Raw genomic sequence first — 15,342 nt, forward strand, 5'->3', positions numbered from 1 at the left:
AATTAAAAAAAAAAAAACATAATGGGAAATAATAAACTGACAAATTAAAGTAAGTTTAAATAAAATAATTTTAAAATAAGTTTAAAATAGTTTAGATACAAGACTATTATTTTTAAGAAGATCCCATTTAAGAAGATTAATTTAGGAAGAGTTTACAGCTTTCTCGTACTGAGAACTGTTATCCATGAGTAGGTCTTTTCATTCAACAAGTCATCTTTCATGACCTTGGTACTGCTTCCATTTTCTGCCCATGTGAGTTAACACTTCTAGGTATCTGCTGTTCTCCATCCATGGCCCCTGAATGCTGCTTTGCACTTTTGCTTTAAGGAAAACCATCTCTTTCAGGAAGTGTGTCTGAAGTCTTTGCTGAGCATCCATGTGTTCATGTGCAAACATCTGTACTATGAAATCATCACAGCTGATGGGGATAAGGCTTCCTCTTTCAGTTGGCATGTGCTAGAGCCTTTGTCCTTGCAACCTTTCAGGTCCTCTTCACAGTGTGGCTGCCTGTGTGTGGCTTCCACTGTCATAGACCACTCATGCATGACATAAACCTTTGGCTGAAACTTATCTGCATAGACACTCATTCTCTTGGTCTCTTTGTTGGTGTCAACAGTAGGTTCATACCCCAAATAGCCAAAAGAATGTTGAAAAAGAAAACCAAAACTGGAGGCATCACAATTCCAGACTTCAAGCTGCATTACAAAGCTGTAATTATCAGATCAGTTTGGTGCCTGCATAAAAACAGACAAACAGATCAATGGAACAGAATAGAGAACCCAGAAATGGAGCTCAATGCTTTGGTCAACTAATCTTGGACAAAGCATGGAAGAATATCCAAGTGAAAAAAGACAGTCTCTTCAACAAATGCCGTTGGGGAAATTAGACAGCCACGTGCAGAAGAATGAAACTTTCTTATACCATACACAAAAATAAACTCAAAATGGATGAAAGACCTAAACGTGAGGCAGGAATCCATCAAAATCCCACTGGGCAGCAATGACCATTGTTCATCACCCTTGGCCTCTGATACAGCAACTTCTCACTAGACATGTCTCAAGAGGCAAAGGAAACAAAAGCAAAAATGAACTATTAGGACTTCACCAAAAGCATCTGTAAGCTAAGGAAAAAATCGAAAAGGTAACCTCTGGAATGGGAAATGATATTTATATGTGACATATCTGATAAAGGGTTAATGTTGAAAATCTATAAAGAAGTTATCAAATTGAGCACACAGAAAATACTCCAGTCAAGAAATGGTGAGAAGACATCCAGATGGCTAACAGACATATGAAAAGATGTTCAACATCCCTCATCGTTAGGGAAATACAAATGAAAACCATGATGAGAAACCACCTCACACCTGTCAGAATGGCCAAAATGAACAACAGGTGTTTGTGAGGATGGGAGAAAAGGAACTCTCTTACAGTGTTGGTGGAATGTAAAGTGGTGCAGTCACTCTGGAAAACATTATGAAGTCTCCTCAGAAACTTAAAATGGAACTATCTTATGATACAGCAATTGCTCTACTAGGTATTTACCCAAAGGACACAAAAATACTGACTTGAAGGCACACATCCATCCTGATGTTTATAGCAGCATTATCAACAATAGCGAAATTATGGAATAAGCACAACTATTCATTGATTAATGAGTGGATAAAATAGATATGGTGTGTGTACACACACATACACAGACACAGACACACACACACACACACACACACACACCCTGAAATATTACACAGCCACCAAAAAGAATGAAATCTTGCCATTTGCAGTGAGGTGGTTAGATTTAGAGTGCATTATTCTAAGGGAAATAAGTCATTCAGAGAAAGATAAATACCATATGATTCCACTCAAATGTGGATTTTAAGAAACAAAGCAGGTGAACATAGGAGAAGGGGAAAAGTAAGAGAGGGAGGCAAACCACAAGAGACTCTTAACTACAGAGAACAAAGGGTTGGGGAGGGGAGGAGGGTGGAGGATGGGTTAGATGAGATGAGTATTAAGTATTAGGATGAGTATTAAGGTGGGCATTTCTTGTCATGAGCACTGGCTGTTATATGTAAGTGATAAATCACTGATTTCTTCTCTTGAAACTAATACTACATTATATCTTAACTAACTAGAATTTAAATAAAAAAACTTAAAGAAGGAAATAAAATAAAAAAGAAAAAGGAAATTTCAATTTGCATAAAGAAATAGAGTCCACGAAGAGTCAAATTAAGGCAAAATAAAAGATTTTATTTATCTTAAGAATAAATTTAAACTTTGAAAGAAATTTCAAAAATAATTTAAACTCTATATAATTTTTCCAGTAGTACAAGAAATTAGATGCTCTGTAAACATACTAAAATGTAAAATAAAAATCATTTAGAGAGTGAAATAAGAAAAAAACCCATCTTAACAAATTGGGTGTAGAAGGAATTTACCTCAACATATAAAGGCCATATATGGCATATCCATAGCTAACATCATACTCAACAGGGAAAGGTTGAAATCTTTCCCACTGTAATTGGGCACAAGATGAGTGAGCCCAGCTCCCACCTCCTTTTCACATAAAAATGGACTAAAAATCCCTGTGAAAACTGAGCCTTTTGTACATATAGGTCATGCCATCAGTGAAGTGAGAACAAATTACTTAGAATGTTTTCTTAATTTTACTACTTATAACAGTGTTTCTTATCAGAGTCACTATCTATCCTTGCATTGCAGCTTTAACCTTACCTTCAAAGGAAGGCCTTCCCTGATCGACTTCTCCATGTAGAAATCTCCATGAGTACACTGTTCACTTATTATTAGCCTTGAGAAGACTATGTTTAGTTTACTAAATCGTCCCCTTATTTACTGTCTGACTCTCTTATGAGAATATAAGGTCCATGTAGGAAGGACATTTTGCATAATTTTTTGCTCTTTTTCCTTAATTGCTATGTCCTTACAGCAGGTTTCCTGGCAGTAAATAGGAACTCCAAATTAAAGAAATTATTAATTTAACAAATAGTTATTACGCCTAAATATGTGAGTAAATAAAATGTCTAACCACACTAAAATTGACTATTAAATAAAAGGAAAGAAAAAGTTGCTATGACAAGAGGGAAAATATGATAAATTAATCTTCCCTAACACAAAATGGCTGGGCTGAAATTTTGTTCTTGACTTGGTAGTAGTTTTACAATGGTTGTAAATGTATGTTTTTTGTTTTTTTGTTTGTGTTACCTCTTTCTGACCCTAATCATGTGATTTGGCCTAATAGTATCATTTTTTTAAAAGATTTTATTTATTTTTTTGGCAGAGATAGACACAGCGAGAGAGAGGGAACACAAGCAGGGAGAGTGGGAGTGGGAAAAGCAGGCTTCTCGCTGAGCAGGGAGCGTGATGCCAGCTCCCCAGGACCCTGAGATCAAGATCTGAGCCCAAGGCAGACACTTAACCAACTGAGCCACCCACGCGCCTGACCTAACAGTATCTTTATAGGGATATTTTTAAAAGTTTTTTGTGGAAATTTCCAGTGAATTTAATTAAGCAAGAATCAGTCTTGGACACTTTCCAATTCTAGGACTTAATGAGGAATGTGGTTGGAAGGGATAAAATGCCCAGTGGTCTTTGATTGTGTTGGGAAGAAGATACTATGCTCCTAACAACTGATACTCATTTTTTAGGAGGTTTCTGTTAGGCTTAATGAAAAACAGAAGAAAGACTCTTAAAAATCTCAAATCAGCTAATCTGAGCAAGCCAACAGGACAGAATAAAGATGACTAAAGAGTTGAATGATATTTTCCTATTTATACATTAGTAAGAAAGAAATTACTTGAGAGAAATCTCCCTGGGAAATGACTAGCTGTTCCCCTTCTTATGTAAGTATGGGGTTTACTTGTCTTTTTGAGAAATTATCTTACTGTGCCAAATTTTTGTTTTTCTTTGTAGACCCTGGAATTCCTAGGAAGTAATCTACAATGTAAATAAAAGCAACCTTCTGAATAACCAGAAGGCTCCACGGAGGAAATAGTCGAATGAAATTAATATATCCTCAAGTAATAATGCAGTTTTTTTGCCCTCTCTTGTCAAACTGGATGACAAAAAAATTCCAGGTCCCCGTGAATGTGTAAAGTGTGTTCCTTCAGATTGTGGATATGCCTATACAAGGTAAGAGGAACAATAATAGCAGAGACAGTTTTTGCAATTGTATGACTTATCTTTATTATGTAAATTCAGATTACTTTGAGATAAAGCAAACTTGGATTCTAATCCTAGTTTTATCACTCAAAAATGTGTGACATTGGAGAAATTAATGGGGACTACAATTCCTATTACTGTAATATAAGATGTGATTCATTAAATTGTGAGTGAGTGTTTGGAATCCACTGTAGTATTGTGAGCAGTGGAGCGATACATCAGAATCAGATTTAAAAAGGACCATTTGGCTGCATCAGGACAACAAACTGAGGGAAGACAATGCAAGGTGAGAGATGTGGCAAGACCCAGAGTGCAGTGAGAGAAAAGTGAGAAGGGAAATGATTATGCTTGTGATATATTTTAAAGGGGGTTGAAAGGATTTGTTAAAGGTATCAGCATGTGATATGAGATCAAGAAATACATGAAGGACACTGTGATATTTCTTGTCTAAGCAATGATGTGGAAAGTGGTACCATTTAGTGAGCTGAAAACGCCTATGTTTATTGTGGAAAATTAAAATTTAATTTCATAAGTCCTGGAATGATATCCGTTTGGAGATATTCGTAGGTAGAAATATCATATATATGAAGTTCAAAAATTAAGGGAGAGGCACAACACTGGCATGCTTTCCCATTTATTGGCCAGGAAAAGGAGGCATATCCAACCAAAGACCATAAGCAAGAGATCTCAGTGAGGGAAGAGACAGTCAAAGGCAGTGATCTCCCATTCCTAGTTGATCCACTCACTTTGAGTATGTCAATTACCCTAAATAGTTCTCAAGTACTTCATTTTTGTGACTTATAAACTGTGCACCTTTGTGTGGAATTCCCTTGCCTTCTTTTCTTGTTTTTCCTCTTTTCTGTTGAAACTCAGCTAAAGCATTGGTTCTCTTGGAAGCCTTCCTTGACTGATGTTTGGTAATATATTCCTACCCCTGATCTTTGCATTGTGTGACTATTTTTGTAATGGCACTTATTTCATTGGTGATTATTATGTATGCTATCAGTGAGGGGAGGAAACCGTGGCTTGTTCGACTGGAAATTATAACATCCATTACACATTTGACAGAAACAGATATGCCTTCCACATTCTTTTAATTAAATGAGTCAATAGAAGATTAACCTTGTAATGCATTCAAAAGTTTTCCCCCTTGTTTTGTAGACCACTTCTTTCTATTAGAAGACCTCAGCTCCTACGAAGGCTACATGGAACCAAGAAACAATGTAACTTATTTTGTCCTCTTGGGCCTCACCCAGGATCCAAAGGAACAGAAGTTCCTTTTTGTTATGTTCTTGCTCTTCTATATTTTTTCTGTGGTAGGAAACCTGCTCATTGTGGTGACTGTAATTGTCAGTAAGACCTTGGGCTCACCTATGTATTTATTTCTTGCTAACTTATCATTTATGGATGTCATTTATTCATCTTCCATTTGCCCCAGATTGATTTCAGACTTATCGTCTGGAGAAAATACAATATCCTTCCAATCTTGTATGACTCAGCTATTTACAGAGCACTTTTTTGCTGCATCAGAGGTCTTTCTTCTGCTGGTGATGGCCTATGACCGCTATGTGGCCATCTGCAAGCCCTTGCATTATTTGGTGATCATGAGGCAGTGGGTTTGTGTTGTGCTGCTGGTAGTGTCCTGGGTGGGAGGTTTTCTGCATTCAGTAATTCAAGTTATCACTATTTATGGGCTTCCATTCTGTGGCCCCAATGTCATTGATCATTTTTTCTGTGACATGTATCCCTTATTGAAGCTCATCTGTACTGACACGTATGTCATTGGCCTGTTAGTGGTGGCCAATGGAGGGATGATCTGCACTATTGTGTTTGCGTTCTTGCTCATCTCTTATGGTGTCATCTTGCACTCTCTAAAGAACCTTAGTCCGGAAGGGAGGCGGAAAGCCCTCCAGACCTGTGGTTCCCACATCACTGTGGTGGTCTTCTTCTTTGTTCCTTGTATTTTCATGTATGCAAGACCTGCTAAGACCTTCCCCATTGACAAATCATTGAGTGTGTTTTATACAGTCATAACCCCAATGATGAACCCACTGATCTACACTCTGAGAAATTCTGAGATGACAAATGCTATAAAGAAGCTCTGGAGAAGAAATACCATGTCTTTTAGTCGATAAGTGTATTATCCACCATGAGGAGCATTATTTTACATTGGATCCCATTTTCTAAATAGGCAGAATTCTTCTTAAAATGATCCAGAGTCTCTTTGTTTAAAATTAATTGTTAATTAAAGAATTAACAGGATGATTGTGCTACAATAACATTTTCCTTCTTGCTATGTAAGGTCTACAGTGTCTTGTTGATCATTTTATTAGAAAGGTGTAATGCTTTTATCTCAAGGAGTTAATAATGGGTAATGAATTAATGACGAGATTTTTATATGATTACAATAATTTTTAATTAAGTTATGTTTTAAAATTTGTTTTCTGAGATGTGTATTATTTTTAATTAGATTCTTGTTATTTAAGGTAATCTTTTTATTATAGTCTTTATATTATTTAATGATGTATAGACTGTCTTGTATATTAAATTTCTGCTGCCTTAGATATAAAATAAGTGTTTTCATAAGAAAAATTGAAGTGTGATGGACAATAGTAAGCAGTACAAGAGCAGATCCTGTACAACTGGAAACAATGTTGAATAAATTACCTACTTCTCTCTCAGTGTGGTCTCTACTCCTCTTGCCCAGAGTTAGTCTTGATCTGTTAAAGACTCATGAGGTAAAAACTTCGCAAATGCATTTTGATTTAAATACATGTATATATTTTTTTTCTCTGTGTATTTAAATGTTTGCCTTTATTATGCAACTTCTTTTTTAAAAAATACACCTTTAAGTTGGCATAGTTTTGCTTATTTCTATGTTTTTAACTGAAGTATAGTTATCATACAACATTACAGTAGTTTCAGGAATATAGCACAGTGAGTCAACAATCCTGTACATTAAGAGATGCTTTTAATGATAAGTGTCGTTTTAATGTGTTGCCATACAAAGTTGCTACATTGTTTTTGACTGTGTTTCCTGTGCTGTCCTTTTCATTCTTGTGACATATTTATTTTATCACTGAAACTTTGTGCTTTTCATCCCCTTCACCTATTTTTGCTTATCCCTTCATCCCCTTCTGTTCTGGCAATGACCAGTTTGTTCTCTGTATGTATGAGTACATTTCTGGGTTTTGTTTGTTTCACTGTTTTTTTTTTTTCTTTTTCTTTTCTTTTTTTGAATTCCACATATAAGTGAAATCTCTTGCAACATTTTGAAGATACTCCACACTAGTCCATAAGATCTCTTAGTTTTTCATGTACTCCATATTACTGATTTATAAACATTTACTAAAATAATAAATGTATTCATTTCTGTTCATGTTTTTACTAACCTTTTCCTACAAAATTTTTTTTGCAATAAGTATGTGTTTGTGAACATGTGCACGTATGAGTTCTTAGGAGTGGAATTGTTGATCTATGTATTTGAAACAATGATCAGATAGTTAAGTATGAGTATTCATAGTTTTTGTCAAACTATCATGCTTGAGATTGTATTAGTAGTTAAACTGCTTCTCATAGTCTGTGAGGGTATTTGTGTCCACATTCTCAATAAACCGTACCTGATAAATATTGTGGTAGAAAATAATCTCATTAATACGAAATCTTTTTCATATTATCGAGTTTATTTTTAATATGATTTATATTCCTTTTTCTGTGAATCACCTATTAGTGCTCTTTTATATATTTCATTCAATCATTGATCTTTTCCATAGTGATTTTTATGATTGATTACATTCTGAGGGAAAGATACCTTTATTGTTGTGTATGCAGCAATTATGTTTCTGGCTTGTGATGTGTTTTTAGCTTTTGTATAGTTTGTAGAATCCTTTTGGCATGCAAAAAATGTTCTTAAGATTTAATATTTAATGTTGTTTTGGGTTGTTATCTTTAAAAGATTTTCCCACTTCACTTATACCAAACTATTCTTAAACCGTTTTTCAGGAATTATTATTTTTAATTTTCTTTTTAAAAAATTTCTTTTCAGTGTTCCACAATTCAGCAGTTAATTTTTAAAGCATTTTTGAGGTTGTATAACTTACATTAAAATTTTAGATCCATCTGAAACTTTTTGATATAGGAGTTGAAGATGTATGGAGGAATGTCAGTTTTCTAAATTTCAGTTTTTTTTTTAAACATTTGCATACTTTTCATTTTGCCATTGACCTGAATCCTGAGTATTATATTCTAAAGTCATATTTTTATTTGGATCCAGATCAGGACTCCTGTTTCATTCATCTCTTTGTTCATGTCCCTACTGATACACAATATTATTGCTTTCATATATAACATATTTGTGTTACACATAGGTTTGTAGATGGACCACATGGATTCTTAGTGATGACTTAAGTCATGCACTTCCTGAAAGAGATGGTTTTTCTTACAGAAAAATGCCAAGCATCATTTCAGAGGTCTTAGATGAAGAACAGCAGATATCTAGAAGGCATAACTCACACAGGCAGAAAATGGAAGCAGTTCCCAAGGTCATAAAAGATGACTTGTTGAATGAAAAGACCTGCTCATGGATAACAGTTCTCAGTACTGGAAAACTAAGTCTTCCTAAATTAATCTTCTTAAATTGAATCTTGTTAAAAATAATAACTGACTTTTGGTTTATATCTAAACTATTTTAAATTTATTTTAACTTATATATAACCCATTTGTTTTATATACATTATCACATACATCATGAGATGAGCAGTCTCTCATTACTATTCTTTTTCAGATTAATGTCTATTCTTCCATATTACCTTTCAAAAACAAGTTTAAAATAAAATAATAAATTTACATTGAAATATGATAAATAAGTTTAACATTAAAATAACTTGATAAGTTAAAAGAAGTTTAGAATAGTTTAGTCACAAAAAAAGTCATGTATTATTTTTAGGAGATTAACTTTAGGATTAATTTAAGAAGAGTTTTTTTTAACATTTATTTATTTTGAGAGGGAGAGAGTTTCAGGGAGCACAAATGGGGGAAGGGGCAGACAGAGAGGGAGAAGTCGACTCTCCACTGAGCAGGGAACCTGAAGTAGGGCTCAGTTCCAGGACCCTGGAATCATGACCTGAGCTGAAGGCAGATGCTTAACCGACTGAGCTACCCAGACATCCCTAATTTAGGAAGCTTTCTAGTAATAAGAACTGTTATCCATGAGTGGGTCTTTTCATTCAACAAGTCATATTTCATGATCTTGGGTATTGCTTCCATTTTCTGCCTTTGAAACTCATCCCATCTAGATATCTGCTCTTCTTCATCCATCTTCATCCGCTTAAAATGCTGTTTGGCCCTTTTGTTGTAAGAAAAAACACCTCTTTCAGGAAGCGTGTGACTGAAGTCTTTGCTGAGCATTCTTGTTGCCATTTGCAAACCCCCGTACAATGAAATCATTATGAGTGACAGGGATATGGCTTTCTCTTTCAGGTGACATGTACTAAAAACTTTGTCCTTGCAACCAAAGCAGATTGTCAGGGTAAAGATTTGGAGATTTTAATTTAACAGTTTTGCTGTTAGATGGCAAAACTACTTTTTATACAGGTGTATGTTTAAAGCCAATGACTTGTGCATATACTCTAGTCATTGTGATGTAGTTTATGATGACAGCTTGCACCTCTTAATGCAGTCAACTAAGTTTTTATTTTTATTTTTTTATTTCTTATTTTTCATTTTTTAAGATTTTACTTATTTATTTATTTGACAGACAGAGATTACAAGTAGGCAGAGAGTGAGGGAGAAGCAGACCCCCTGCAAAGCAGAGAGCCCGAGTGGGGCTTGATCCTAGGAATCATGACTTGAGCCAAAGGTAGAGGCTTTAACCCACTGAGCCACCCAGGCTCCCCTCAACTTAGTTTTTAGGTGTAGTTTCTAACGTAGTAAAATCCAAATAACCAAAACTGAAGTTTTAATAATTTGTATGTGTATAGTTTCAGTGGCATTGAGTCAATTCACATTGTTATGATGATTAAGTAAATTAATTGACATTAGTAATGCAGGCACCAGCACCATCCACCACCAGAGCTTTTTCATCTTCCCAAAGTGAAATTCCACATTCATTAAACATTAATTTCACATACCTTCTCTTTGGGCCTTATGCAAGTGCCGTTTTGGTGTTATTGTTTTATTTTGTTTTGTTTTATTTCATATCATTGATTTCTACTCTAATCTTTATTTTTATTCTTCTCTTGCTCGATTTAAGCTTTATTTGCTGTTGTTTCTAGCTCTTTTAGCTATAAGGTTATATTGTGTATTTGAGACTTTTCTTGCTCCTTGTAGAAGGCCTGTATTGCTACATACTTCCCTGTTAGGATCACCTTTGCTGCATCCCAAAGGTTTTGAACTGTTGAGTTTTCAGTTTCATTTGCTTCCATGTATTTGTTGAATTCTTATTTAATTTCCTAGTTGTCCTATTTGTTCTTCAGTAGGATGTTCTTTAACCTCCATGTATTTGTGGTCTTTCCAAATTTGTTCCCGTGGTTGACTTCTGTTTTCCTAGCATTGTGGTCTGAAAATATGCACTGTATGACCTCAGTCCTATTGTATCAGTTGAGGCCTGATTTGTGACCCAGTATGTGATTTATTCTGGAGAATGATCCTTATGCACTCAAGAAGAACGTGTATTCTTCTGCTTTAAGATTGAATGCTCTGAATATATCTGTGATATCCTTCTGGTCCAGTGTGTCATTCAAGGCCCCTTTGTTTCCTTGTTGATTTTCTGCTTAGATGATCGATCCTTCCTTTGCTGTGAATGGGGTGTTAAATTCCCCTACTACTACTATATTATCATCAATGAGTTTCTTTAATTTTGTTATTAATTGGTTTACATATTTGACTATTCCTAAGTTGGAGTCATAAATATTTAGAGTCATTACATCTTCTTGTTGGATACACCCCTTTAGTATGGTGTAGTGTCTTTGTTGTCTTGTTACAGTCTTTAGTTTAAAATCTATTTATCTGATATAAGGATAGCTAATTTAGCTTTCTTTCGATGTCCATTAGCATGTAAATAGTTCTCTGTCTCTTTACTTTGAATCTGGAGGTGTCTTTTGATTTAAGAGGAGTCTCTTGTAAACAGTATATATATGGGTCTTATGGGTTTTTTTGTTTGTTTGTTTAGTTTTGTTCTGTTGTTAATCCATGTGACACCCTATGTCTTTCGTTTGGAACATTTACTCCATTTACATTCAGAATAATTATTGATAGGTATGTATTATGCTATTTTATTTCTTATTTTGTCATTGTTTATAGAAATTTCTTCTGTTTCTTTAGTTTTGTTTAGTTTTTGTCTCTTTTGGTCTTTCTTTCCCAGTCAAAGTGTCTCCTTTAATATTTCTCACATGCTGGTTTAGTGGTCATTAACTGCTTTGGTGTTTGTCTGGGAAACTCTTTATCTCTTCTTCTGTTTTGAATGATTACCTTGCTGGATAGAGTATTCATGGCTGCAGATTTTCCCCATTCAGCATGGTGAATATAACATTTCCCTCTCTTCTGTCTTGTCAACCTTCTGTGGAAAGCACTGCTGTTAACCTTATTACCCCTCCAATTGTCAGTTAGGGACTTCTTTTGTCTCATTGCTTTTAGGATTATTCTTTATCTCAGTATTTTACAAATATAACTGTAATATCTTGGTGTTGGCCTGCTTTTGTTTAGATGGAGGTTCTCTGTGTCTTCTGACTTTGGCTGTCTGTTTCTGTCCCTAGATTAGGGAAGTTTTCAGCTATAATTTTCTCAAATAAACCTTCTGTTACCTTTCTTTCTCTTCTTCTGGGACTCTTATGAGTCCTAGTCATCCAAACATTTTTCTTTCTTTTTCTTTCTTTTATTCTTTCATTATCTTCCATAATTCTTTCTTCTATATCATTTATTCATGTCTCTGCTTCTTCCATTCTTATGCCCATTACATGCAGCCAGTTGTGAATCTCAGTTACTGCATTTTCCATTTCAGACTGATGGTTAATTAGCTCTTTAATCTCTGTGGTAAGGGTCTCCCTCATGTCTTCTCTGCTTTTCTCCAAGCCCAGCTAGTATCCTTATGATCATTGTTTTAAAGTTTGCATCGGGCCTGCTACTTATATCTGTTTCAATTAGATCCCTGGCTATGACATTTTCTTGTTCTTTCTTTTGAGATGAATTTCCCCATCTTGGCCTTTTGACTAGGTCTCTGCTTCTTCTCTGTGTTAGGAAAGTCTGTTATGTTTCCTGCTCCTGAGAGTAATGCCTTTAAGTAGAAGAGGTCAAATAATGGCTAGGGTCTAGTGCTTCAGGAAGTGTTTTTGAAGTGTGTTGCATGTACTCTGCTACTGTGTTTTGGCTGCTCTGTTTCTCAGGTCAATTGTATGTAAAGGTTCTATTTGCCTGCAGAGGGGACTGTTTGGTCCTTGGTCAGAGTGTGGTGAGTTTTAACTAGATAAGATCTGGTCTGCTTGTTAAAGGAGACCTGAACATATTTCCACTATAAGTGAAACTTTGAAGAACTCTATGGTCAATAGACAGGGTGAATGCAGGGGTTTCTGGGGGTCTTCTGGGGAAGGGACCTGCTGCACTAGTCCTTAGGTACACTTACCCAGGAAAAGTATTACTGGCAGAGTACAGTGGAGGGAGACTTGGTATAAGCAGTTTAGGCAGCCAGTGCTGGCAATGTGCTGTTTACAGAAGCTGGTCTATGCTGAGGGGTGAGGGAGGGAAATGGCACTAGCAAGCTCTTTTCCCCAAGAAGGGGAGTCCATGCTTGCTGCTCTCACAAAAGCACATTAAGAGGAGTAACTATTTTCCTTCATGTGTCCCAGTGTTTTCTAGGTCTCTCATTTCACACCGTCTCTGGGTTGCTTGCCTGCCTTAAGCAGCACATTTCATCTTTGCTCTAGCCCAGCCAAGCTTTCTGTCTTTTAAAGTTCTACACTTTTAGGACCTGGAGTGGTGGGAACCTTCATTTGTCTTCTGGAGGATGGTCTCACTGTGCTGAGACTCTTGCAAGTTTAATTCGGAAGGGCAATTATGATATAATGCATGGGCATGGGATTTGGAGAAATGCAGGCTAATGGGCCAGTGTCCAGTTTAGCCACATCTAGCGGGTGTCTCTGTGCCTTTGCTTATGGGTGGAGAAAGGAAATGTAGCCTGCGGAGTATAAAGGCCTATTTAACCAGAGCGACTCCATCTCGGTTGAACAGCTCTTTTGTTGTTTATGTAGTAAAATATGGTCGACCAGTCCCACATAACAGAGCTCAAATACAAGGGAAGGTCAGGTCAGGTAGAGATAGCAGAGCCCAAATACAAGGGTGGGTGAGGTCAGGTGGAGATAACAGAGCCCAAATGCAGGGATGAGTCGGGCCATGTGGAGACATCCAATCACTGGAGCACACATACTGTCTCCCTAGCTACCAACAAGTGTGGGCCCCACCTTTTGGGTGCCAATTCTGACCAAGGTGATAGGCTAGTTCAAATAGCTTCTATGGAGTGAATTGTAATTCAATTGGCCACCCATGTGTGACCTAACATGACTGTGCAGCTTTCTTTGTGTGTTGCAATCTCAGTGGCCACCTGTGTATGGCCAGGCTCAACCACATGGCCTTTGCTCTATAAAAGTTAGTCTGTGAGGCTGGGGGTGTTCGCCCTCTCCATAAGAGGTGGCCCTGACCAGTTGGTTTGATTCTCGATGCTTGGCATGAAATAAAGCTTTGCTTAATCTTCGCTTTGTATCAGTCTCACTCCTTTGATCACGGACCCATCACAGAGTCTTTGTCGCCAGAGAGGCAATTCAACCTCTCAGAAATATGCACTAAAAGGTAAAAATAATCTCTCCCCATGTCCTCTACATGATCCTCAGAGTGTGCTGTCTGGCCAGGTTACCTGCCTGCCTCTTCTACAGGAGTAGGGCAACATCCTCAGATCTCTGCCCTAGCCAAGCCCAGGGACCTCTGAAACTCCAGTGTTTGACGCCCATTGGTTGCAAAAACTTAACAAAATCAGCCACTCTAATTTTCCATTCCAATGGCTTTGAGGAAGTCTACTTCTTGTGTGTATTCCTGTGTGTTCCACTCCCTCTCACCATTCTGTGCAATCAGCAATCCCTCCCCTCTGCATTACTACATGAAAATGGGTATAGAAATACCTGTTTGAGACTGTGATATCCATTATTTTGTGTATATACCCCAAAGTGGAATTGTGGCTCATATATTTTTTTTGTTAATTTTTTTAGGAAGTACCATGCATTTTCCATAGCAGCTACATCATTGTGCATTCCCAGTAACAATGGAGAGTTGTTTTTGATCTCTCTGCTGTCTTGCTGTCTTACATGTGTTACAATTTTTACATTTTGTGGTCATTGCTCTCCTGTTGGGTGTGAAGTAGTGTTTTGATTACCATACTTTTGTAGTTAATTTTAGAACCAGGAAGTCCTCCAATTGTTTGTTTGTTACCCCAGGGTTATTTTGGCTTCTTAGCATGCCTTGAGTTTCCACCTGAATTTTAGGATGGATTTTTTTATTTCTGGAAAAAACTTTTTTTTTTTTTTTTTTTTAAATTTTAGTAGGAAGTGTTTTGAATCTGTAGATCACTTTAGCTAACACTGAAAACCTAGTAGAATGAACCATATAAATTCACGAATGTCTTTCCTTCCTTTTATTTGTGTCTTCTAGAATATCTTTCAACAACACTGTGCAGTTTTTCAGCATAGAAGACTTTGGTTCCCTGGGGCGCCTGGGTGGCTCAGTGGGTTAAGCCGCTGCCTACGGCTCAGGTCATGATCTTAGGGTCCTGCCTACGGCTCAGGTCATGATCTTAGACCCCGCATCGGGCTCTCTGCTCAGCAGGGAGCCTGCTTCCCTCTCTCTCTCTCTCTCTCTGCCTGCCTCTCTGCCTACTTGTGATCTCTGTCTGTCAAATAAATAAATAAAATATTTAAAAAAAAAAAAAAAAAAAAGAAGACTTTGGGTCCTTGTTTAAGCTTATTCTTAAGTATTTTGTTCTTTTCAATGTTCTAGTAAAATAAATTGTTTTCTTAATCCCCTATGGATTTTTAAATTGTAGCCCAGAAATTTAATATGCTTTCATGTTAAAAAACAAAAACAAAACAAACTTCTCAACAAATTTGGTATAGAAGGAATGTACTTTAATATA

The 15,342-nt window shown here is 36.5% G+C and overlaps 1 protein-coding gene across 1 annotated transcript; it reads left to right on the forward strand.

Annotated features, from left to right (window-relative positions):
• The first annotated feature begins 5,380 nt into the window (after positions 1-5,380).
• On the forward strand, positions 5,381-6,310 carry LOC116599657 (olfactory receptor 4A47-like). Its single transcript, XM_032359628.1, has one exon. It carries the CDS (start codon positions 5,381-5,383, stop codon positions 6,308-6,310), a length of 930 nt encoding a protein of 309 aa, XP_032215519.1.
• The last annotated feature ends 9,032 nt before the right edge of the window (positions 6,311-15,342 follow it).

Source organism: Mustela erminea, chromosome 9 (assembly GCF_009829155.1).
Source record: "Mustela erminea isolate mMusErm1 chromosome 9, mMusErm1.Pri, whole genome shotgun sequence".
Taxonomy (NCBI): domain Eukaryota; kingdom Metazoa; phylum Chordata; class Mammalia; order Carnivora; family Mustelidae; genus Mustela; species Mustela erminea.

Coding starts and splice junctions, on each gene's coding strand:
- LOC116599657 (XM_032359628.1), top strand. CDS start 5,381: ATGGAACCAAGAAACAATGTAACTTATTTTGTCCTCTTGGGCCTCACC.